General features: G+C 39.1%; 1 protein-coding gene across 3 annotated transcripts; it reads right to left on the reverse strand.

Annotated features, from left to right (window-relative positions):
* Positions 1-423: 423 nt before the first annotated feature.
* On the reverse strand, positions 424-24,798 carry PAIP1 (poly(A) binding protein interacting protein 1). 3 transcript variants are annotated; one of them, XM_055698324.1, is made up of 11 exons: positions 24,418-24,798; positions 23,081-23,262; positions 17,731-17,919; positions 14,181-14,293; positions 11,328-11,439; positions 9,885-10,010; positions 6,352-6,458; positions 4,864-4,981; positions 4,673-4,727; positions 3,987-4,080; positions 424-1,810 (listed from the first exon to the last, which is right to left on the reverse strand). In XM_055698324.1, the coding sequence occupies exons 1-11, from the start codon at positions 24,620-24,622 to the stop codon at positions 1,717-1,719; spliced, it is 1,395 nt and encodes a 464-aa protein (XP_055554299.1). In that variant the 5' UTR covers positions 24,623-24,798; the 3' UTR covers positions 424-1,716. The 3 variants fall into 3 exon arrangements, with proteins under 3 accessions (XP_055554299.1, XP_027653344.1, XP_014142562.1); XM_027797543.2 differs by lacking the exon at positions 24,418-24,798 and adding an exon at positions 23,926-24,380; XM_014287087.3 differs by lacking the exon at positions 24,418-24,798 and adding an exon at positions 23,862-24,380.
* Positions 24,799-25,066: the final 268 nt, after the last annotated feature.

Here is a 25,066-nt window from a genome sequence, read left to right on the forward strand (position 1 = left end):
ATGTAAAACTAAAACATGTAAAGTGGAGTCTCTTGAAGACACAATTATTTTACTCTAATGCATATATAAATGCTTGTTCCTTGAGATTTTAAGTTTTGAGTAAGTATGTTTTCCACAAGACATCTGCTTGTAAAGTCAGCAGGAAGTATGAAAAATACGCTCAACGTCAGAGAATGTGTGTGAAAACCATCTAATCTAATTTTCACTTTTCTAGTTTCTGGATTTTAGTCTACAGACTTTGAAATGGTGATACAGTTTTTACAACCATACTGCCCTTTGGTAAGTTTTATTTTTCCAGTGAGTATTAACAGATAATACTCTCTGCAACTGTGTACTTTAAAGAAAAACGGGGAGACAAAAGAACACCCCCCCAATTTTTTTTTTAAAGCAAAATGACAAGGTAGTGAAATTATACCAAAGGAAACAAAGCTAGTTAAATTTTATTTTTCAAAACTCCAAACTATGTAAGTATGTTAAATAAACACCCAGAAAACAGTCAGTGCTCACTCCATTAGCAGATGCAGAAGTTATTTAACCAAACAAGTAACAGTGAAATATTAACAGAATTATTTACATGCATATTTACAACATGTGTTCTTTATAGTAGCTAACTTTTGGGAAATATTTCCCTTTGGTTTTGGTAAGGGATTCTACTCAGTCTAACCAGTAACATAACAGGAAACAGTACAACTGAGTTTTGGCAACAAAATGGAGTATCCTAGGAAAACTAACACGATTATATGGAGTCAAAAAAGAGCAGCTGGCTTCAGAAAGTTAACATTTATGAAATATATGAATTTACTCCAACTACAAAATCAAACCAAACTACACAGAATTAGAAGAACGGAGAAAGTTACACAGGTTGCTGGATGGTTAGACATGTTAAATACATTACAAAGAAAAAAAAATACAGGGCACTACACATACTCTTTGAGAAGCATGGGTTAAAACAACTGTATGCATATAGTCTTAAAAACAAGAATTTATAGGTTTTTGCTTGTAAAAGTTTAAAATAAGCTTATCTGAACCAAAGATCTTGAAAGCACCCGACTTATAAAATACTGCTTGCTTTTCACATAGCAACATATAACACATTATTCCACAAAAAAAAAAAAAAAAGATCCAGACCTCACCCATATGGGTTTTGGAATAGGAAGAAAAAGAGAATAAACAAAACAAGAAAACCCCCACAAAACAAAACCTTCACAAACCACTTCTCATGATTGTGATCTACAGAAAAAAAATATCCGTATTTGTATCATAGTCTCCTTAGGGGGAAAAAAAATAATTAAATACCTGATATTTTGTATATGGTGAAAAGGATAAGTAAATCCCAATATATACTAAACCAAGCAAACAAGCAATTAAATTTAGATCAAGCTATTCTTCCCCCCTCTCCCTCAAGGGAAATTTTATGGGACAGTTCCACATTAAATTTTCATGTCAGTTATGGTAATTTAAAAATTATTTTTATTTCAGCCAAAACATTGCTCATATAGCTGTACATAAAATAAACTATGATATATACACAACATTTTAAGTTACCAGGTGTAAGTTTACAATTTTTGGCAGATTCTGTTAAAACAAAATGGAAATTGTGTAACTTCAGTACTTAGAGAAACTTAAGTTCCTTATTTTGGTACAAATGTTTTGTGTCCCCTTGTGTTCTAACCATACCTGAACTGGCTTAATAAACTAACATTAATGTGTAACATCTCACTGTCTTCTCTTATGTTCTGATTCTAGACAGAATTTTTCATATGCTTCTTCAATTTCTGGATCCATCTCATCATCAATGTCATCGAAATACCTTAAAAAAAAAATCACCAAAGATGTTAAGTTTACATACAGGTTTTCAGAAACATTTATGTAGATGTCAAGAATAACACAGAGCTTTACAAACAGCAGTTAACTGTAACTTTTTCTTAATGGGGATGAAGAGGAAAAAAAATCATGGGCACTAGGAAAACAAATGGAAACCTCAAAGCAGAATAGATAGAAATAGCTACAGTTTTTTGTCACCAATTTACATCATCTTATGCTGTTCAGAGTTTTAAAGACAGAAGTAATTCCTGAGATGATAGAAAATGTGCTAAGACAATCCAAGCTAAGACAATAAAAGCTTCCCAAAATTTAATAATGCATCTGTACTGATCTATTTGCAAAAACCGTAATTAGCGTCATATTAACATAATTCTTGGTTGGTCAACTTCCTAGTTCCGGTGCTGCATCAACCATCTTGGCTGCACACTAGTCAAAAGATGTATTTATGTAGAAAACATACATTCCTGTTTGTTGATACATGAAGGAAGGCAACCTTCATTCCCCTCCCTATTGCATCTGCATTACATTATGTTCTATTCTATGGTAACCAGCCTTTCAGAAAAGACCTGTCTTAGGTCACAGAAAAGACTGGATCCCATTAATGATAGTAAGTATTGCACAGAGTGGAGACTATTGCAGAGTTTCAAAATAAAGCTGGGAAGTGATGAGCATCACTTCAACTTTCTTTCTCCCCAGTTACGGGGACATAACTTGAGTATTCCTTGTTTTCTCTAGGTTCAGCTGGAGTGTTCGTCAACATAAATTAAAACAATGGACATGGTAAGTGTATATAATTCTGAACAGCCTTAAAGAAAAGAGTCAGCAGCTACTGATGCAAAAAGTGTGCATTAATTTCAGGTGCTCAGTTTATCATCTTCTGCATGCCTTAGTTCCAGACTAGGGAATGAGCGTATTTTATCTGTAGAGAGGTCATAAATAGTATGTTTCACACAAAAATTACAGTAAGCGTCATAGAAACATACAAGGAAAGCATTTTTTTCTTCAGCATTGTGCATTGAATCTCAGAATCGTGGAGTATCTTGAGCTGGAAGGGACCCATACATATTTATTTGTTCTTTCTTGTAGAAGTGTAGTGTTGAGAAGGGAGTCAACACAGAACCTTCTCCCTGATCTTGGTCATGAGAAATAGCTGACAGAGGATCAGCATATATTTGGCTAAGCTCTTCTTAAACCTTCAACAAAAGAAGGGTCCACAGCCACCTTGCATGAAGGTTGACTAATGGTCTTCCACATGTCACTCTTCAGATTTGCTGTGTTTCGTAACCTTCTGTCTCCATTTTGCATTTAATTTAATCTTCTAAGCACAGAGGTTCACATGGCTCTTTTTTTCCCCTCCATATGAGCTTGTTGATTTCTAATGACATGTCTAGTCTTCCAAAGTTCTTGCCATGCCCCTCAGCTAGGTGCAATCTAAAAGTTTTCTAATTTACTTACAAAAATACTGATCCAGGTCAGAACTCTTACCACACATAAAACACCTGAACACTGAAAATGTTCTTAGGTATCAAATCATGATCTGAAAGTCCTCCTCCTTCAACCAGATGAGTACAAAGCTCACAGCAATTTATTTCAGACCGTACTTCTTTTACTGGTTTCCTACCGAATTCTCATAAACCAGTGTCAGAAAGTCTGACTACAGTCCCATCCATTCCTTCCCCCTTTGCCATTAGATTGCTTTTCTAGTTCTACAGGAATAAGGAATAGCCATTTAATTGAGGGAACACTACTTATCCTAAGGAGAGAAACAACCTCCTCCCTTTGAAAAAATGAAAATTTTGTAATCAGCTCTAGCTGGGATGTGTATGTGCATCAGACAAATGAATTTAGGTTGCCTCGCTACCAACACTTGAAGGTCTGGTGCTTCATTTTGCTTGTAAATTAAAAAAAAAATGCAGAAGAGAGTATGTTCATACATGTGCATAAATATCTGAAATTTAATTACCCTACTCCAGTGAATAAATATAAGATTTGTTAAAACCTGTCTGATTACAAACCAACTTATTCCCAAACAAATGCATAACTTCCACTGTAGAGCTAAACAGTAATTGTATTTAGTTTCATTTTTGTCAGGATTGGATTCCTAACCCTGCAGCAAAAATAACTTCTATTAAAAAACCCTGTAACTCAAAAAGAAAACATACGGATCTCCAGGTCCCGATAGATCTGTTCCATTTTCTTCATAATCTGGAAACAAATCTTCTCTTTCAAGCAGCTCTTGGTATTTTTCTTGATAATCTGGCAAAGTAAAAGTGAGACTAAATAATATGTGGGAGTAGCCCGCTATATTACCATACATCTATACAGTTTGAAAACAGCCTGTTTAACGAAACATAAATGTCATGAAACATATTCTAGAAAAAAGTTCTGCTAGTGTTTTCTCAGGACGTCAGCTGACTTCTAAGAATGATACCTAAGCTCCCAAAGAACTGTAAAGGTAATCACAGATGTCTTTACCTCAAATGATGCTATACCACATTGTACTCAGTTTACAGAAAACAAAAGAAACCAAGGAAGAAACAAACCCTTTTGCTACTAACAAGTGATAAAACAAAAGAAGACTTGAAGATACCCGACTTTCTGGAGAGACCAAGTGCTGAGGATTATGGCACAAGTTCTGAACTATAATAACTCAAATATGTATTCTCCATTTAATTTACCTTCTTTTAATACAGAATAAGGCATGTGTTATACAAAGCCAAGAATTCAGATACAATTTTGTCTTTTAAGTTGTATGAATTTCAGACATGTGAAGAACAACTTTTTATGTACTTAACTAAAACTTTTTAAAGAAGACTGAGAAGACAGGTATACTAAGCTTGTGACATACCTGGATCTGCTGCAGTGAAAGGAACACCATCAGATGTGTAAAATGTTGGCTCATTCTAAGAATAAAGTTATACAGAAAGTTATATGAATTCAGAAGAGACAGCTGTTTGTAGTTTTCAGCAACATGTTTGTCTATGAACCAAATTAAATTTGCATTAAATTAAGGAATCTTAAGTGTCTGTACATCCTTACCATAAAATAGTTTGGGTCATTTTCAGGGGTAGCTTCTGTAAGTGGAGAAGTTCCATGAACTCTACCCCAGTTACTCGATCGCAGTTCTACTAGTTTCAGAAGCATATGTTTCACATCTCTGAAATAAAAAGAAGCACTGAAAAAGTTAGAATATTTTGTGCTAAGCAGTAAACTGGGCATCCCTTATCTTGCAAATACTAGATAATTAAATACCCACCCTCCCCCTCCCAAGCTCTAGAAGACTGTATTTGGTCCAGTGTCTAGGTAATTTTGAGTTTGTTTTTTTTCCCCCCCTGCAAGTCTAGATGCTTTATGTGTCAATTATGAGACAGTCACCCTCTCACTTCCTCTGTGGTAAAATAAGGAGCCCATATGAAGCAGGAATTGTTATAGTTTTTATCAAGATACCAAGCCTGAGCACAGGTTAAGGAACAAATCCTTTTCTGATAAAAGCATAGGACTGGGAAAAACAAGGGGATGATCTTCAAATTCATTTTAATCATCTAATTTATGCTCCTAACTTCAGCCCTCTTAATCACACTGAAATTTTCCAGTCAATAGTGAGAAGTAATGTCTCTCACACATTAGGTACTACCACCTATTTCATCCCTAATATAAGAGAAATTGCGTTCTTCTTTTGAGCGAGTCCATTGAGAAGAGTCTCATTAAGGAATAAAAATACAAATAAAATCTTCAGTTGTAGTTTGTGCTTCTGTGTCTTTGAAGCCTTTGCCTGTGCTATCAATTTTCTCTTGTTCCTGAAGCAAAATCTTCCTCATCCTCACTGGGGGAAACTCAAATTACAACCCACAGATGCTATGAGCTACCTGTTGGCCTCCCTCCATGTGGCAAGAGATCAGGTCACAGTATCTGAACCCTCTATAGGTTTTTATTAAGTCTGCAAGAAGCTGAGGATAAAGCACAGCAAAATCAGGTAACCTCATGCATGCAGTTCTTTGCAAAAAGAAGCACAATACATCAACTAACCACTCATTTTTTTCCAGACTGCATGAAGAACCTGCCAAAAAGACATGCTCTCCAGAAAAAAAAACACAAAGCATATTCCATTTTGCCTTTACATGTATAGTAATTTGCATATATTTAATACTGTTTGTATCGATTTAATACTGTTAAATTCAGATATAAAAGTATAAACTATGAGATTTCAACACTATTGTCTCTTGTATATATACTTGCTCTTAGAGCCTAAAGCACTTATGGAAGTTTTCAAGACCTAGAAGGTTAAAAAAAAATAAAATAAATCATTAAGAGTGGAACTTGCAACTCTATTAAAAAATAAAAAAAAAAAACAAAAAGCCCCCAAACCCCCTCAACTGAAAAATACCCTTTTTTTAACATAGAAAGTGACCGAAACATCATCTTACTTTTCATAAATAAAAGTTTTTAACGTGTTCATGATTCTTGCAGATTTTATAGTGTTCTCTGTAATATAAAAACAAAACACTGCACATAAATTTATCTTCTCACCTGCTACAGTTTGCATCCAACACAACATTTTCAATTCTCTGAATCATTTCCTCCATATCATTCTTTCCTTTTTCTTTCCAGGCATCTTCTAAAACTGAGCCTGTCAACTAAAGACAGACAAAAGGATAAAGTTTGGGTTTTTTAAGAAGAAAACTACAAAAATTTAATAAACTATCAACAGAAGAGATTCTGTAACAATCCATAATGTTCAGATACAGTGTGTGACTGCCTGAGGGCTGAAGCTCCCAATTGGCTACATCTTTTTGCCCCACAGATTAACAGACCTTGTAAATAAGACTATGAACAGTATGGTAGCTCTGTGTCCAATGTTTATTTTACCTAGAAGTTTACAGCCACTTCTCTCCTTTCAGTGAAATAAGATTTTAAAACAACTCTTCAATGACATGTCAGATGTTACTTGATTAAAGTACATGCTTCAAAAAGGGGAACCTATTTTTGCAGGTTATGCCACCAGCTCACCTCACAGTTACAAGTGGTTTAATAAACTTTAGAAACCCTTCAGTCAACTTAGCTGACATCACATGTGCCAGAGAATTTCATCTGGGTGTATATATGAGGAGCCAAGAATTATCTGACCAAGCCAGCCTGAATTTTAATACAAAAAATCTGTGAGACTGAAGCTGCTGCTAAGAGAGCTCTAGAACTGCTGTGGATGAACACATTTTATGTTAAGAGTAAGTGCTTCATTGCCCAATAATTGCACAGTAGGAGTCAAATTGGAAAAAAATATTTTGACCCTATGTCCTGGTTTTGGCTGGGATTAACTTAATTTTCTTCTTAGCAGCTGGTGCGGTGCTGTGTTTTGGATTTAGCATGAGAAAAATTGGTAATATATCAATGCTTTTAGTTGTTGCTAAGTAATACATATTTGTATCAATTTATACCAAGTCAAGGACTTTCACTTTTTCTGGCCCTGCCAGAGAAGGCTGAAGGGGAATAAGAGAGTGGGAGGGGACAAAGCTGGGACAGCTGACCTGAACCAGCCAAAGGGATATTCCATACCACAGAGCATCATGCTCAGCATATAAAGCTGGGGGAGGAAGGAAGAGGGGGATGTTTGGAGTGATGGCATTCATCTTCCTAAGTCACCATTACGTGTGATGGAGCCCTGCTTCCCTGGAGATGGCTGAACACCTGCCTGCTGATGGGAAGTGGTGAATGAATTCCCTGTGTTGCTTTGCTTGCATGCGTGGCTTTTGCTTTACCTATTAAACTTTATCTCAACCTTCTCACTTCTGATTCTCTCCCCTTTCCCACCAGGGGACAGTGAGTGAGTGGCTGCATGGTACTTAGTTGCTGGCTGAGGTTAAACCATGACACACTATGATCAAAGTTAATTGCAATTCCTGATCTACTCAGCATAAACATTACATGATCCACAATGCCTGGAATGGCACCTGACCATACAAAGGAACAAAATGCAAAGATAAAAGCAAGCATCTTGTTGGTATTCCCAGTTTTCTACTGTGGTCCTAGCTTGATCCTAGATACTTAGATAATAGCACCAAGAAAGTTTAATTAAGAGTAAACATACTGCAAAGCAAACAGGTGAAAAATCTTTATCTACCACTATATTAAATGGAAAAGACAACCGGAGACATTTATTGCTTCAGTAGTGTTGTGGTCTAACCCCAGCCAGCAATGAGGGTTTATCAGGTTGCCCAATCTTGCTACAGATACACTCAAACATTTGTATATACTGTAAGGCATCAGAAAACACTTGCATTGGAAAAAAATAAGTATCTGTTCTGTAACACCTTTTAGATTTAGCAACATGTCATATAATTATTTATTCACTGTCTTTTATTTTAGAATGGATGCTGTGAAGCCAAATAAATATTCCAAGAATATCCACAGAAACAGTGAGATCTCCACCTTCTTTGGGGAAAATAATAAAAAATAGCAGCACTGGAAAGATTCCTGATCTGTGTACTGTCTTTCTGAAAGGTCCTTCAGTGGGCCTTGCTTCAGAGAAGACTGCCAATATAAGGATTAACCACAGCTGTGAGTGGACTTGTTGAACACCCTCACACTTGCTGTGAAGCAACCTTCATAAATATCCAAACTTCAATAAGGATTTAAGTCAGAAGATGTAAAATCTCTCTTCCATATCCTCTATTTACCATATCAAAAGAAGCTGCCAGAATTGGAATTAAATTCAAAAAAGAACAGTGTAAGGAACTGTTATATTGATAATTGCCTTAAATGTTGCTTAGTACACAAATTCAAGTGGAGGTGGTGCAAAGCTGTTCTGCACAGACTAGAGAGGAACTGAAGAAACTTCTGTGGTAACATAGCGCAATTGCTGATGTGCACAGCAAGGGTGCCCTAGACCCCTCACGACCACCAATGAGGACCCCCTGCTACCACAGCTCACATGGTGAGCTTGCACAGACCATACCTCACTTTGTATATAAATAAGGAGGCATCCTCTAGAGAGTATAACCCAAATCAACAAAAAGCTTGGGTGGGAGCCCCACCATGAAAACACCCAGAGTGAAAAGATCTAGTGGGATGCTGCTGGAACCACAGGTAGTGATATCTCTTTTTTCTCTTTCACTCTCTCTCTTTTCTCCTCTCCTCTTGTTCTTTGTATTGAATAGTGACCAGATCTAAGTTACAACGTGTGGCACAGGACTTGCTTATCCAGTTAAAATAACCACCACTGAGTTATTGTATCTGACCATGTCTTGTATTTTGTGTTAATAAATCATAAAACTAGTTGGTCGCTGGTCCTAAGGGGAAGAAGGTTGTCCTACACAACTCCTTCTGGGTCAAAACAAAAAAGACTGAAAAATAGTGGAGTGGCAGGAAGAGGGTAGAGTGAGGAAAAACAAACCTACCAACCACAAAAAACCAGAAATAAACCTCCAGAAAAATACTGTTTAGCTTTTAAAAACCCTTCATTTCTAAAATAAACTGTGTTTTCCCAAATATGAGTATAACCATGGCTAGTGAAGATAAAAGTTTCTCCCTGTATAGGGTCTAACAATTTTTTTAAGAGAAAGTAAAACCTAAGAGCAGAGGTTTGTTTTTATCATGAAAGAGACATACATATTTCTACAGCAGTAATGATGCAGACAATACAGGATGAAGTCACTGATATCAACAACCTTCTGCTACAAAAAGTAGTAGACCCTAACTGCTAAGTGTCATTCAGAACAGAGAACATACCCTAACCCCCAAAATTCATTCAAGTTGTGTTAATTTTTCTCCCGTAGCAGAAGCAGCAAAAGGAGCCCTGAATAGACTGCTTACTCCTTTGTGCCTTGCTTCAGTTCTATTGCTCTTTTATGTACATAATTAGCCTTGCATTTTACTTTCACAGCAGTATGTACTTTTTTGTTGGCTCAGTTTCATAATGGTACTAACTGGCGGGGAAGTACAGCTTGCTTTGCTACTGATGTAATGCATAAAACCATGTAAAGAGTTCCCATTTGCCGTTTCCCCCACTGCTCCCAACGTAGGAAGTTTAAAAAACTTGATGATTTTTTTAAGAACTACTGTTTCACCTTCAGGAGTTTCACTGCACATATCAAGTTACTGTCCACAGGGTTAGAGAAAAGCGCATTTAGTAATTCCCGAAGGCCTTCTTGAAGAATTTCTGCTCGTGTTACCTGTCCCTTTGTTCCTTTAATCTGCAAAATACATATATAAAAAATATTTTAAAGACTTAAATTTTAGAAATTAATTGTTCTATTTTCTCTCTTGAATGCTGTATGATTTGGTTTGTGATAAACTTATTTGAGCTCTTCAGTTGGAAGAACATACCAAATACAATAGCTATTTTCAGAACACAGACTTCAGATTAACATCCTTCCAATTCCGAAATATACATAACAACGCATGTCTAGCATTCTGTTTCTTTGCTAATAAATTGTTAAGAAAAGCTACCAAATGCCTGGCATTGTCCACAAAATCCGAAATTGCCCAAATCCTATGCTCTTTCCCATACTACTTTAGGCACTCCCTAAAACTGTAGTGGCTTACTTCCAGAAGACACTATGTATTTAAAAATTATAGAAAATGTTTTTTTAAAAAAATGGTATACTCCAGAGAACTGGACAACTCCCTCTCCCCCAAACCCATAGCAAATCTTCCTTTTTACTTCTAGCAAGTGAAAAGTAGATTTCAAGGCCCACTTATGATCAGAAATGGACGAATCAGAGAATTATTTTCTATCGTCATGCCAGCAGAACATTTTTATAATGTCTGCTTAAATCAAACCATTGAAATTATCAATCAAAAATGTATTTTTAAGTACATTACAGCACAGGTAGCGTAGTTACTGAACTCACAGGTATAAAAGTCAAGCAAGTTTTAAGTGTACATACACTTTTTTGTACATATCACAGATACAAAAAAAGCAATCTCGTTACAAGATTTCATGCTTCGTGCATAAGCCAAGGACTTGGCCTTTAGAAGAAATATCTTTAAAGGTCTGCATTTTTAATTGCTCATTTTGATTTTAATTGCTCAATCATTAATAGGAACTATTAGCAAACCCTTGAGGATTTAATAAAAAGGGTTTGCTAATAGTTCCTATAAGTGGCTGAATACAGAATTACATGGTTATTGATCCTGCTTCTGCTTCTGCTAGATTGTAGTATTTCCTATGTTGCTTAAGCACAGTCATCTTGGTGGTTTTGCCAGTTAAAGAAGGTATCAAAAGCTTCATTGCAAAGGTGGTTTATGGTTGTTTTTTTAATGAATTCTTACACACACCCACGCACACACCACTCCCCACTCCCTTTATATACTTCTCTTCTAAGGCCTTGTCCTTTTTTTGCTTATCTGTTTCTTGGATATGCATTACAATGAAACTGTTCTAAGTTCTTTTACTGTATTCCTGTCTCCCTTCAGAAAAACACCTCATATTATATTCCATTTCAGGGTTTACCTAAACACAACAAAAAATTAATTAAAAACTACCTGACATGCAACTTTCTTCTTACCTCTAGATTAAGGTAAAGTTCAGCCAAGAACAGCACAAAGGCATGAAATTGTTTTCGAGTAGTCTCATCCCCTTTGGTAGCTTCATCTCTGTTTTCATACTCTGTTCGACACCTGTAAACATTAAAACAAAATCATATCTGTAGACATTGCAACACATGTAACATGATACTTATTCAACACAATACTCAACTTACGAACTGCATTAAAACTGCTAAATGCTGAATGCTGGGAAGTATGATTTGTGAAGGAAAAGAGAGGACTTCACAAGGACACTGTGGATTTGTGTCCTTTTAGATGAATATGTATGGTTACATGATTAGGCTTTCAAGCACTGAGATACTTGGGACAGCAAAATTAAATAGAGCAAACTGTAAAGACAGTTACACAGCATATATACTAGAATATGGGACTAGGAAATCTAACACAGACAGCCAAATATCCACAGAAATATAAAAGAGATACACTCTGAAAGACATTTTCCCCTTTTCAGGGTGTTGCCCACATTGTCTTAGATGCCTTTACACTTGTTTGTTAAATTCTCTATGTCACCATTTTAAGTGGCAGTGATGTGTAATTCATGACACTAGGCTGAGTGGTGCAGTTGATTCGCTAGAGGGAAGGGATGCCATCTACAGGGACCCTGATAGGCTTGGGGTGGGACCATGTGAACCTCAGAAAGTTCAACAAGGCCAAGTGCAAGGTCCTGCACATGCACTGGGGCAACCCCCAGCATCAATACTAGGCTGGGCAGAGAATGGACTGAGAGCAGCCTTGAGGAGAAGGACTTGGGAGGTGTTGGTTGACAAGAAGCTTGATATGACCTAAAGCATGCGCTTACAGCCCATAAACTCAACCATATCCTGGGCTGCATCAAAAGAAGCGTGGCCAGCAGGTCAAGGGCAGTGATCCTCCCCCTCTGCTCAGCTCTCATGTGACCCCACCTGGGGTACTGCATCCAGCTCTGGAAGCCCCCAACATAAGGAGGACATGGACCTGCTGGAGGTCCAGAGGAGGGTCACAAAGATGATCAGAGGGCTGGAGAACCTTTCCTGTGAGCAGAGAGAGTTGGGGTAGTTCATCCTGGAGAAGAGAAGGCTGCAGAGAGACCTTACAGTGGTCTTCCAGTACTTGGAGAGGGCCTACAGGAAAGATGGAGAAGCATTCTTCACCAGAAAGTGTAGTGATAGGATGAGGGGGTAATGTTTTTTAAACCAGTTTAAAACCAGTTTAAAGAGGGTAAATTTAGATTAGGTATCAGGAAGAAATTCTTTATTGTGGAGGTGGTGAGACACTGGCACAGGTTGCCCAGAGAAGCTATGGATGCCCCATCCCTGGCAGTGTTCAAGGCCAGGCTGGATGGGGCTTTGAGCAACCTGGGCTGGTGGAAGGTGTCCCTGCCCATGGCAGGGGGGTTGGAACAAGATGATCTTTAAGGTCCCTTCCAACCCAAACCATTCTGTAAGTCTTATGGTTCTATAATTTAGATATAAACACAAATAGAGACAATTAAGATAACATAGCAGTGAGGTAATTTTTCTAGTAGGATTCAACAACTGTACCAAAAATATACAAGTTTACATAGCTGTTCAAAAACAGAAAAAAAAAAAAAAAAAGAGATAAATGGAAAACAGACAAATTCTAATGTATCCTCAATGATTATGTAATGGATTAAGAAACACTACAGAAACTGAAAAAGCTAAGAAGCTGAAATACAAAATTTAAGGTAGAAACTCAGGCTGAGAAATAGAAGAGGAGCTCTCTGAGGGCATATTGTTAGGTTGTTCATTCCCCAACCCCCCCCTCTAGTTCCATCAATATTAGCAATAAAAACATAAGCAACTTTAAATTCATGGCTTCAGAGTGCTAAAATGAATGTTACCTGTTGGGTTGGCTTTAAAAAACAGGAACCAGATAATCCAACACTAACAGGGATTTCCTTCAAGTTCAGTAACAAACACAGTTAAAAAAAAATCAGCAGATGAAAGTGCTAATTTTGAAGGCAAAAGGGCTCATCTGCTTTGGGAGAAGGGAAAAAAAAGTATTCCCAGCTTCTCCATACAGTAACACTCCTGAGAAAAGATCATCGGAGCACACTGCTGTCAAAAGTTTATCACGCTTTTGCTCCTAAATATAGGTGGACTAGAGTGAAACCTTTAAAATAGGCAGCAAGCCTACGACTTAGAAAGCCAGAAGTCCTTAAAGAAAAAAAGGTTAATTTCTAAAGAATTCTGAAGTGTTAAAGTGTACTACTCTTTCAAATGTCATGCTGTTAAGATTTTAAAGGAAATATATCCATTTAAAAAACCTTGCATTTTTGTTAATTACAAAGTCTAACCATTATTAAACCGTACGCTACCAGAACTCTGTAGTAACTGAAAATCGAAGAAATTAATCCTTCTGGATTTTAGCATCTACTTCATAGACACAAAATCAGTTAGCCGATCAATGAATGAACCTTACACTGCAACTGCAGCTGGAAAAGTAATTAAAGAAAAAACACAATGAAGAAAGTCTTGGCAAGAGTCAAAGGACAGGGACAGTACATATGCATTTAGTACACTTTTAAAGTTGACTAGCTTTCAAATTTACCCTGTAATTTGGGATCAGTCTAAGATACTCAGTTCAAAAGAGCCTACAGTACTCTGAAGAGACCTATTTGCATGTTTAAAAATATTAAAATATTTTAGAATACATATATTCAATATCCAGTACATACCTGTGCTTATTAACCCTCAATCTAAACTTCTGTATTAAATATATACCTCTTTGCACACAACGTTGACAGTTACATACAAAATAGGAAGACGTAACCTGAGGAAGTAATAGGTTTAAAATTACGTGCTGCTACTGACCTTTGAAGCAACAACTGTCGGAAGTTCCCACTTTGTGGACTAATGGTTAGATGGTGAGACAGATAGTTACACAACCGTGCTCCCATGTAGGAAAAGTTTGGGACAGATGTGGCCTTCCAAAAGAAATGTGAAAAAATACATTATTCATAAAACTCATGATTGGGCTGTCAGGAAATACCTTTACAAGCTTTTTTGGAAACTGTGATAACAGTTGATTAGAAAACTGAAGAGCAGAAGATTAATAATTACTATTTTTCATGTTAATTTTTGTATGTCATCAACACTTTGCTGTATGCATATCAGCACTCAGAAATTCATTATACTGTTGTGGTTTTGAGGCTCTAAGAAAACAACTGTCATTATGCCACGTATCCTCAAGACTCCTCTGTTTTGACCTACAACCAGAGAGTGTTTTAAAGTCACTTACAAACTGTTCATACAAAAAAATCAACAGTGGACACTAAGATACTTTTTCAAAGAGTGATGAGTACATTAAAACAACATTAAAAAAAGTTGCCTTAATTCAGTCTAAGAGCTCTTTAACCTAGAATCTGTGCTTGGCAATAGTGAGTGCACAGGGAAGGAGTGCAAGAACACAACTAAAGATAAGTATTTTCTCCTGTACATGCTGTAGCAATCTGCAGAATAGCAAACTCCTCATTCAGACATTAAAACTGTATCATGACAGTTAATAGCTCTTGACGGATCCTTTTTTCCAAAGCAAGTCCTGTTTCTGTTGAACTTTTACACTTCTGTCATCGAAAAACAGGTGGTAGCAATGAAATTCCACAATGGAAGTTACAGACTGAAAATATTTTGCTTTAATCCTGATACCTTCTTCCACCCCTTGAAATTTTGAAGTAATTGGGAACTCAACAGCATCTACATTCAACCTCTCATGGCACTTAACACAGAACATGCCCTTATTTTGGCAATTTATTACTGTTCTCTTGTTTTGAATTTCCTTTCAACACCACCTGAATTTGAGATTTTTTCTCAGATACAGCTTCAGTGAAAATAGGTTCTGGTGTAAATAAATCCATCAGCTCTGCCAAAAAGAAAACATGGACACCAAGAATTCATTAAACTTCTCCTTCGGCTTTATCATCTTTGAACATTCCTTTTACATCTTGATTATCTATTAGTGTCATAGATGTGCTTGCATGCTTCTGCTTCTAACATGTTCAAAAAAAGCATCTTTCCATTAGCACGTCAGTGCATTACAGCTAGTTACATTCTACAGGCAAATAAAAAGATGCACTCACTGTAACTGTACTATATGCATAAAGTTGCTGGAAAAAAAAAATAGGAATATACAACAAATTAAGTAATTAGCATAGTCTAATAGAATTTCGTTTCCAGTAAGAGACATGTGAAATAGCTAATGAGCTTTTTTGGTGCTTTGGTTCAATCAGTTATTTGGACCAGAAGAGGTGCCCTCTTTTCTGTGCAAAATACATCACTTAAACTACACTTCTCTTTCCTAACAAAAAACACACACCCACACTCAGTTCTCCAAGCCTCATTTGGGTTTAAAACATCATCTTCCTCATTAGTTAGTCTGTATTTGTTGTTGCATCAAATACTGAAACAATTAAATTTTAGGTATTATGACCTGGCATAGCACACAGAGACAAAAACCCCCACCTTATATCATCTTAATAACTAGTCATTAAAACACAGTATCATCTTCCCTGAATTACTGTTGCTGATAAATTCAGTCTATCTCTGACTCAAAAAAGTCACAATCTAAGCATGAAGGCTAATCTACCAATTCATATATTGAGAAATTTTAGTTGCTTTAACACAATCCACTGTATTAACTACACAACTGTAAAGATTCTTAAACTATGAAGTCAGTTCAAAAGTTCAACTTTTGGAAAACAAGAGAACTGGAACTTCACTCCGTCCAGAGACATAAATGGATTGGGAACAACGGGGAATTATGTAATTAATACTTTTAGATAGGTGAAGATAATTGACACGCAGATGAAGGAAAGACTGTACAGGACTTGGGTTTCCTTTATTTTAGTCTTTTTCCTTCACAAACCTAACAACTGTAAATCTGCTCATTTGGGCTAAATTAGTATCACTGACGCAAATGCTTATAAATGTACTTCAGCAATTTTAACTGTTTTTTGGTAAGCCAAGAAACACAAATACTTGAGCCTCTGCTCAAGAGAGAACAAAAATAAGCATAGTTGACACTGGAACACTATCCTATCCTGACATACAACAAAACTAGAATCAGATGCTTTTGGATACTAGCACAGATGTTTTGTGCTGTTCTATTTTTCACGTAATTTCAGACTGATAACATTGAATGCTTCTCAGTTAAGGAAGGCACAGCCAACCCTAACACTGTACTTGTTTTTAAATAGAGGGAGAGAGGAAGAAGCAACATTAAGACTTACATTAGAGTCAATGTATTTAACATGTAAGAAGTTAAAATGGGATAAATTCCTCTTTTTTTCCTCCAATAAAGGTAAGAGAGAATATGCTCTTTTTTAACTATCATCCATGTGTTCAAATAAATTACGGGAAAATGATGTCACCAAACATAGCACAGGTAATCTTAACATCTAACTAAATCATCCTGAATTGAATGTGCATCAATTCTGTATAATAAGAAACCTGAGACTCCACAGTTCTGTACAACGACTAACCAGCCATGCAGATTCTACATCCCCCAGATTACAATATTCTGCAAGTACCTGCACTTAAAAGGCGAGTAAGAATTTGCACTCTTCAAGGTAGAATCTGAAAGCAACCAACCCAGGAAAGTGAGAGACACTTGATGTTAAACATAGCAAGCACAAGCCTGACTTCACCCTTTGCAGCAAGACCAAAAGACAGTGACAGCAGCTCATTTGCTAAGCAACATGTATTAAGCTGTTCTTTTCAATGGCTCCCCCAATTAGTACAAAGTTCAGCTCAAGGTCTGTGTCCTCATTTCCACATCCATCAATGGGTTTGGACGCAGTTACCATTAGATGAGCTTTCCTTTTCTCCAATTATGCTATTGTGAAATAGGTACATTCCAAATGAAGAAAGCCTGTCAAATAAAGGAGCATTTCCAAAGGGTGATGTGTACAGTAGGTATATATATATATATATATATTTATTTTAAATACCAAGGAATTAAAGGTCTCATAGTATTATGAAAAAAATTTTTGCAGGGTAGAATAAAAATGTACAACTCATTGCTCAAGTTTCTTCAATCTTTCCTACACAAATACAGCAAGTCAAATATAATTCCTTCAAGTGCTGTAATTTCAACTCTAGTACGTGACCCAGGAGATCCAAACACACAAAGGAAACAGAGTAAACCAGGGAAATTTATCAACCGTCCAGGTGTCCTACTTGAGCTACCATTTCAATTTATTGAACAAAATCTTTCCCTGTATGTTTCTGTTTAAAAGGAAAAATTCAAACCATCAAAATACTGTGTAGATACGACTATGTAACAGATAATACTGGTATGCATATCTTGGATACCAGGTAACAGAGGTATAATATCCATGTTTTTAAGACAGAATATACAGGCTACCTGCTGATAGATGAGTTCAACAAGTTCTTGTAAAGCTTCATCTGCAGTGACCCAGCCATTCAGTGTTCCGGCAAACTGCTCAATTTCAGTTTCAAAACAACCTGGTTGCTCAGTGAGATGGTTTAGGAAGTCTTGTACATATTCTGCCAAAGTCAGATAGCCATCGTATCTATCTTCAAAGGAAGAATCCTATAGCAGTGAAAGAATATACCAAATATTTAAAAGAATCTAAAATAATATTGTTACACTTACTAGCTCCAGAAGTAACCATACAGTGCTTAAGTCTTGAGTCTCTGCATGCTTGACAGTGATCTTATTACACAGTTCACGTCATCATTTTTAGAGAGCATAGGCCTCAATGCATCTGAAAGCTCCAGCAGTCCTATCATCTTAAAAACTAGTGTTTTTATAGATATTTGGGTCTCCCAGCAAAACACATCAAAAGACAGATTAAAAATAAATCAGTCTGCAAAGTTGGGTGCAAGATTAACTAACAAACAAAGTGTATCTGTCAAGAACAAGCTGAGGCTATGTGCACATAAGCTGTGCTACAGCTATATGAACTGTAGAAGGAAAATCTGAAAATTTGAAACAAACTATTTGGGTTTACACAGAGTTATAGCGTTCTACAATATGCAGAAGAGGGAGAGATTACAGAAGATAAATACAGTGTTCCCATGTAGAAAGTGTAGCCAGGAAAACTGATCTTTTCAAGTTTTCAAGCGAATTCGCATCTCTTAGCAATGGATGAAATATTACAAGGTGTGACATGAAACTATTCAAATGGTACTGCATTATTTCCAGCTGCTGAGGTTAAAAAACAGACAGCAAACACACCTGTCCCCTAGAGAAAGGATAAGGTAGCATAATATCACTTTATTGATGTTTATGCTCCCGCTGACAGAACAGAAGCCTGCTAATTTTGTCCACTCAGAAATGAACATGTGTAACAACACAAGTCAATAACGTGCTGGATGATTACAATGCTAGTGTGTGAGAGGAACAGCAAAGGAAGCAGCATACTTTGTGATGTCACCAGTAATGTACTGGCCCTGGCCAAGCCCCACGGCATCCATCATAGTGCTGTGCTTGTACTGGCAGCCAAAAGGGTGGTAGTAAAACACCAGTTTTGACTACTGCTAAGCAGTGCTCACACATCATCAAGCCTGTCTCTCCAACCTTCCCTTCCCCACCCGCTGTCATGCCCCACCCCCCGCCCCAGTAGGCTGGGGGTGGGCAAGATCTTGGGAGGGAATATAGCTGTGACAGCTGACCCAAAGTGACCAAAGGGATATTCCATACCATATGACATCTGCTCAGATACAAAAGCTAAGAGACAGGAGCAGGAAGGGGGGCACTTATTATTTATGACCTTTGTCTTCCAGAGGAACTGCTATGCATATTGGAGCCCCAGTTCCCAGGAAGTGGCTAAACACTGCCTGATGATGGGAAGTAGGGAGTAACATCTTTTGTTTTCCTTTGCTTCCATGTGTGTGATTTTTGCTATTGTTCTCTTTAAACTGCCTTTATCTTGACCCACAAGGGTTTTTTTTTTTTCCATCTTAATTTCTCCCCCACTGTTCTAAGGAGCAGAGTGATGAGTGGCTTGGTGGGCAGCTGATGTCTAGCCAAGGTGAACCCACCACAAGTAGTAACACAGTACAACAGTGTCATGCTACACAGAAGGTTGTTGAAATGCATCTCATATAGATGTCAAAAGTGCAAGCAGGAGCTGTAGGAGAGACTGCTAAAGAAATTACTTATAATTAACAATTCAAGATGTAACTGTAACATACAGAATATCAGAATCCTCAACTGAGGTACTACTTACAAGAAAAAGGTTTACAATACACCTACTGTAATGAAAAATTTAGCTAAAAATGGTAAAAGTTTCTTTATTTAGCAGACATAAATACATTGATAAGGTTTATAATTAAATTCTCCCTCTCCCCACCACCCCTCCCTCAATGACAGGGTGTTGTTTGCTGTTTTCAAAATGCCTCAGTCTCTACTGTGAGGCAACATGGATCTGTGAAAGATTTTTATCTCGATATGCGCTGTGGAGAAAGGCAGATACACATTTCTGAAAATCAAGTATTGACATTAATTTCACAACCTGTAAAGAACATGTTAGGAAAAAAATTTTTTTCAAAAGCCTTCAATAGGTACACAACTTAAGCTAACGGGGGACATATCAGTATAACAAAAGGAAAAATAGAAATATTTCCTAGGATGTTTAATTAGCTAAAGTATTTGCTCAGTGAACAATACTGAAGATAAAGTTACTTAATGTTGCCCATCAGAAATAGGAAAAAAACCCCACGAGTTTATGGAAATGGTGGCAAATTGTTATTACTTATAAGGGTAAAACCTTCAACAACTTGACCCAAGTTGGTTTTGCTTTGACTTGGGGACTGAAGTGGAGGAGCTTCAGAGGTCCTTTCCAGCCTAAAATATTCTACAATTCTAATGGTTTGGAGCTTATAAAGCCAAAGAATAAAGGCTAACAGGCCTATGTGTAACTTGCTAAATATTCTGTTTCACTGAAGGAAATCAAATGTACTAGGCAATTTCAAATTGCTCAGTAAAAGTTCTGTACAATAAACTTATTTTGTTCCACAGAACTATGACATCATTGTGCAACAACTGCAGCTTAATCACACACAGCTGAACTAGCATCTCTCCGAACAACCTGCTTGGAAACTCTCCAGCCAGGATACACCAGAAAGCTGTGCTGCCATTCAGTGAGACCTGGACAGGCTGGCAAGTTGGACAGAGAGGAACTTAATGAAGTTCAACAAAGGCAAGTGTAGGGTCCGGCACCTAGGAAGGAATAACCCCACGTGCCAGAACAGGCTGGAAGGCAGCTGGAAGGCAGCTGCTGGAAGGCAGCTTTGTGGGGAAGGAACTTGCTGTCCACTAGGGCTCCCTGGTGCCCATGAGCCAGCAGTGTGCCCTGGTGGCCAAGAAGGCCAGTGGGATCCTGGGGGGCATTAGGAGGAGGAGCGTGGCCAGCAGGTCGAGGGGCGTTATCCTCCCCTCCTACTCTGCCCTGGTGAGGCTGCACCTGGAGTGCTGTGTCCAGTTCTGGGCTCCCCAGTTCAAGAGAGGCAGGGAACTACTGGAGAGGGTTCAGCAGAAGACTACACTTAAGATGATAAGGAGATTGGAGCATTTCCCTTTTAAGGAAAGGCTGAGAGAGCTGGGCCTGTTTAGCCTGGAGAAGAAAAGACTGAGAGGCAATCTTGTCAATGCACAAATATCTCAACGGCAAGTGTCAAGAGGATGGGGCAAGGCTCTTTTCAGTAGCACCACGTGACAGGACAACGGGCAGTGGGCACAAACTGCAACACAAGGAAGTCCATCTGAATATGAGGAGGAACTTCTTTACTTTGAGGGTCACACAGCCCTGGAACAGGCTGCCCAGAGAGCGTGTGGAGTCTCCTTCTCTGGAGACATTCAAAACCTGCCTGGACGCAACCTGCTGTAGGGGAACCTGCTTTAGCAGGGCGTTGGACTAGATGATCTCCAGAGGTCCCTTCCAACGCCAACCATTCTGTAATTCTGGAATAATCAAATGTTGTATGGACACACATAGTAATTACAGTAATGTGTGATTAAACAAGAAATCAGCATTATTTCTAAAACAATAAATGCTGAACAGCAAAACTACAGTGTAGTTCATAAAAGAAATGGGAGTTTTCAGATTGATAAATTCCAGGAAACATTCTAAATGAAAGCTAAAAAGTATTAATTTTAGGTCATAAAAATAGAAGTTTCTCAAAACTTTGATTCAAATTTTAAAAGTTGTCAAAATGTGTGTAACAGTAAAGTGATAAATTTATTTTTATTGCAGCTGGGCCCAATTTATGAATTTAATTCAGTCACTAGAGTAAAAATTCCAAAACATCATAATAATGAAGAACAGAAGTCTGAAACACCACTATTCTGTGCCTAGAATATTCTGATTAGATTAAGGTCCCTGCAACATACTTCCAAATAAATGTTCTAGGTGTTGCTAGCATTTTAAGACTTATTTCTACCAGTAGATGAGTCACATATAGCATATTCCCACAACATAGCAACCAGGAACTCCTACATACTTGTGTGTTTTTGCAAAACAGCTGAAAAGCAACATTGCTGGCCTCACAACTTTTCAAGTATGCATTATGTACGCCATTCCCAATGGTGGGGATTTTGGCCTTTATGCGCTGAAATCCTTTATTTACAGAAAACATGTAACAAGTACGGGGGCAAAGTAGTTATTTTTCCCCTGACTGTCCGTCACTGAAGCATGTTTGTGTTGGCATTTTGTTAACAGTTGTTTGGCTATGGGTTTGTATTACCGAGGACAGTAATTCTATTCAGTAAGCTGGCAAAGCTGGTAACGTTTAGATAACATCAATTTTACTGCTGAGGAAAAGACTTTTAAAACACGAAACCACTGTATTTAGCATTCAAATCAACTGTTTTTCTGTAAGTTATTCAAAATTCACTTGCTTCAGTATAATTGATCACTTGATTGCACTTGTAAAAGTAATAGTTCCCATCTGTTTATATATAGTAACAGAGTTTGGCTGTGTAACAGAAGAATATTCCAAGAATTCACATAGAACCTCCCTGGAGTAGAACTACTAAAGCAGTAACATGGAAGAAAATGGCGTAGACAGTAAGACGTATCAACTTTTTATACATGATGCACCTACAATATTGATCTGCGAGCACCTTTAGTCTGGCTGCAAAATTCCTTACAAGGTATGTGGGTAGGTAACTGCTAGGAATGAGCCTAACCTATTTTTTTTGCCCTCTGGGGATACGATATCACTGAAGGAATTACAAGACACGTGACTGTACACTGAATTAGGCAGTCATGGCCAATCATATCTATGGCACGGTAAGTTTAGGAAAGGTAAACTTTAGGCTCAGAAAAACTAAAGTTCAAGCTTTCTCCCACACTTCCTTCAAAAACCTGTGAAATCTGCATAGAAGTGCAGCCAAGCCTTTACTTAAATTGCAGTCTTGGTGATAGAGGCATCATAGTTCTGCCTAAAATCTCAGTCACCAAAAAGACAGCTTACTGTGATATTGGGTGTAATCAACAAGGAACATGGTTATGTACAGCAAGCTTTTGCAAAATATCCCATGATAAAAGCTCTCATGTACACTGTAATATTCACTCATTATCACTTAACATTCTGACTGTGACTCTGGGGGGTTATGATCAGATTTTCTGGAATATCTTCAGTAAATGCAGCATTCAAGTTATCTGATATAAAAGATCTCAAGAAAACACTGTTAATTTGAATAGAAGTAAATTGGCATATACTAAGAAGAGAAGATAAACACTCACTGTGAAGTTCTGATGGAAGTTCTGGTTGTATCCTGATGGATAAAATTCAGGTGCTTTAACAGACAACTTTGACGTTACCACAGGAGCCACAGCCACCTGAGGTTCAGCCATTTCTCGTCCAGAATCAAGAACTGAAACTTTATCTTGTGATCCAGATGGAATTCCCGTTTGTTGCAGATGTTCTGAAAAGTTTTTGTTAACAGCTTCTCTCAGAAATCACTAAACTAGTATGTATTCACACAGAGTACACACAGAACATGTAATTTTTTTGGGACTTTAAATATACTTTTACTACAAATATGCTTTCAAGTTTGAGTATACTGCTTTTGCTGTTTTTCTTAAATATGAAGTTTTCACTTTAGCAATCTCCAGATGTCTTTCAATGCGACATAAAGTAAACATAAGGGTTATGTGAAGGTGACAAAAAACCTAGGGAGAGGAAGGATAAAAAGAAAAAAAGAGCTCTCTCCCCTCCCATGAAAACATGTTTTCTGAAAGAGCTAACCTGAGAAACTAAACTAGTATGTCTGCTTATGGTACGCTTGCTCATCTTGTGGGTTTTTCTCAGATTTCAGACACAAATGCAAGACTCTGAGGGTTGACGAATGGAAGACATCACTAATCTTTAACATAATCTTCAAAGAAACATCATTCTTGTACATCATTTGCCAAAAAAATCCAATGAAATAGTTTTTTTAAAACCGTATTATCCACATTTTCCAAATGTACCTCTATAGATTAGCAGCTCCTGAGTCTACGGAAAACAGAATCTGATACGTACCTGAACGCTAACTGACAAACAATGCTTTGTGTTACTGTTCGGTTGGGTTTACTTTTTGGCAAACCTGTAGGCTGGAGTTCTTCAGCGAGAAGGTTGAGGCCATCTGCGGTCAGATTAACGGACGGATAAAACGCACACACCGATGTGCGGGCACAGAACGGGGGGAATGAGCAGGGAGGCGCTGCGAGCGGCTGCCACACCGCACACCGCTGCCTGGGGACAGGCCCGCGGCTCGGACACGCCTCGCTGCCGAGGCCCGGCGCCCCCGGCGCAGCGACCAGGGGCCGGGCGGGCCCTCACGCCGCCGCCACCTCTCTGCGCCTGCGGGGGGTGGGAGAAAGGCCGCGTCCCCGCCGCCCGGCCGGAAGGAGGCGAGGAGGAAGCCCCACGGCTCCGGCCTCAATGGGACGGCGAAGGGAGGGCAGGGGAGCCGGAGCGACAAGCGAAGCAGGAGCAGAGCGGAGCGCGGCGGGGTTCAGGGGGCTGCTACCCGCCACCTCCGGCACTGGGGGCCTCCGGATTAGCGGGGAGGGGGCCGCTGCGCGGCGGCCCGTACCTGTGATTCTGGTGACCAGCGGCGCCGTCTTCGGAGGCCGCAATGGTTCCTGCTGCGGGAAGAGGCCGCCCGTTTGCTGCTGCTGCTCCTCAGCCGAGCCCGAGCTGTGGGCGCCGCTGCCCTCGAGGCGGGCCGCGCCGCTGAGGGGAGCGGCGCTTCCCCGGCCCCGGCCGGCACCTGGAGCTCGGTCGAAACTCTCCGACATGCTCAGGCCGGGGCAGCTCAAGCGCTCATGGGAGGGAGCTGGCGACCGGCGCAGGGCTAGGCAGGGGGCCAGGCGCAGCGCGGCAGCTCGGTCCCGCCTCCCCGCGGCCCGATCTCTTCACTTTCAGTTTCACCCCCACGGGCACCGCCGCGATGGTCGCGGCCCGGCGCCACTGACGGCACCCTCTCGCGGCTTGGCCACGCCCGTCGCCATAGCAACCGCGGCGCCGGGCGCCGCCGGGGGCGGGGAGCGCGACGCGCCGGGGAAGCCCGGGGCGCCCAGGGGGCTGCCCCCGCCCCACGGCCCGCTCGGCTGCCCCGGCTGGAGGCCCTCGCCCGCGCTTCGGGCCGCGCTGGTCGCCTCGCGTACGCAGAACCGGTACGTCGGCATTCCGCCCCCCCCCCTCCCGGGATCGGCTTCAGCATCCAAGCAGCGTGCGCCTGC

Source organism: Falco cherrug, chromosome Z (genome assembly GCF_023634085.1).
Source record: "Falco cherrug isolate bFalChe1 chromosome Z, bFalChe1.pri, whole genome shotgun sequence".
NCBI lineage: Eukaryota > Metazoa > Chordata > Aves > Falconiformes > Falconidae > Falco > Falco cherrug.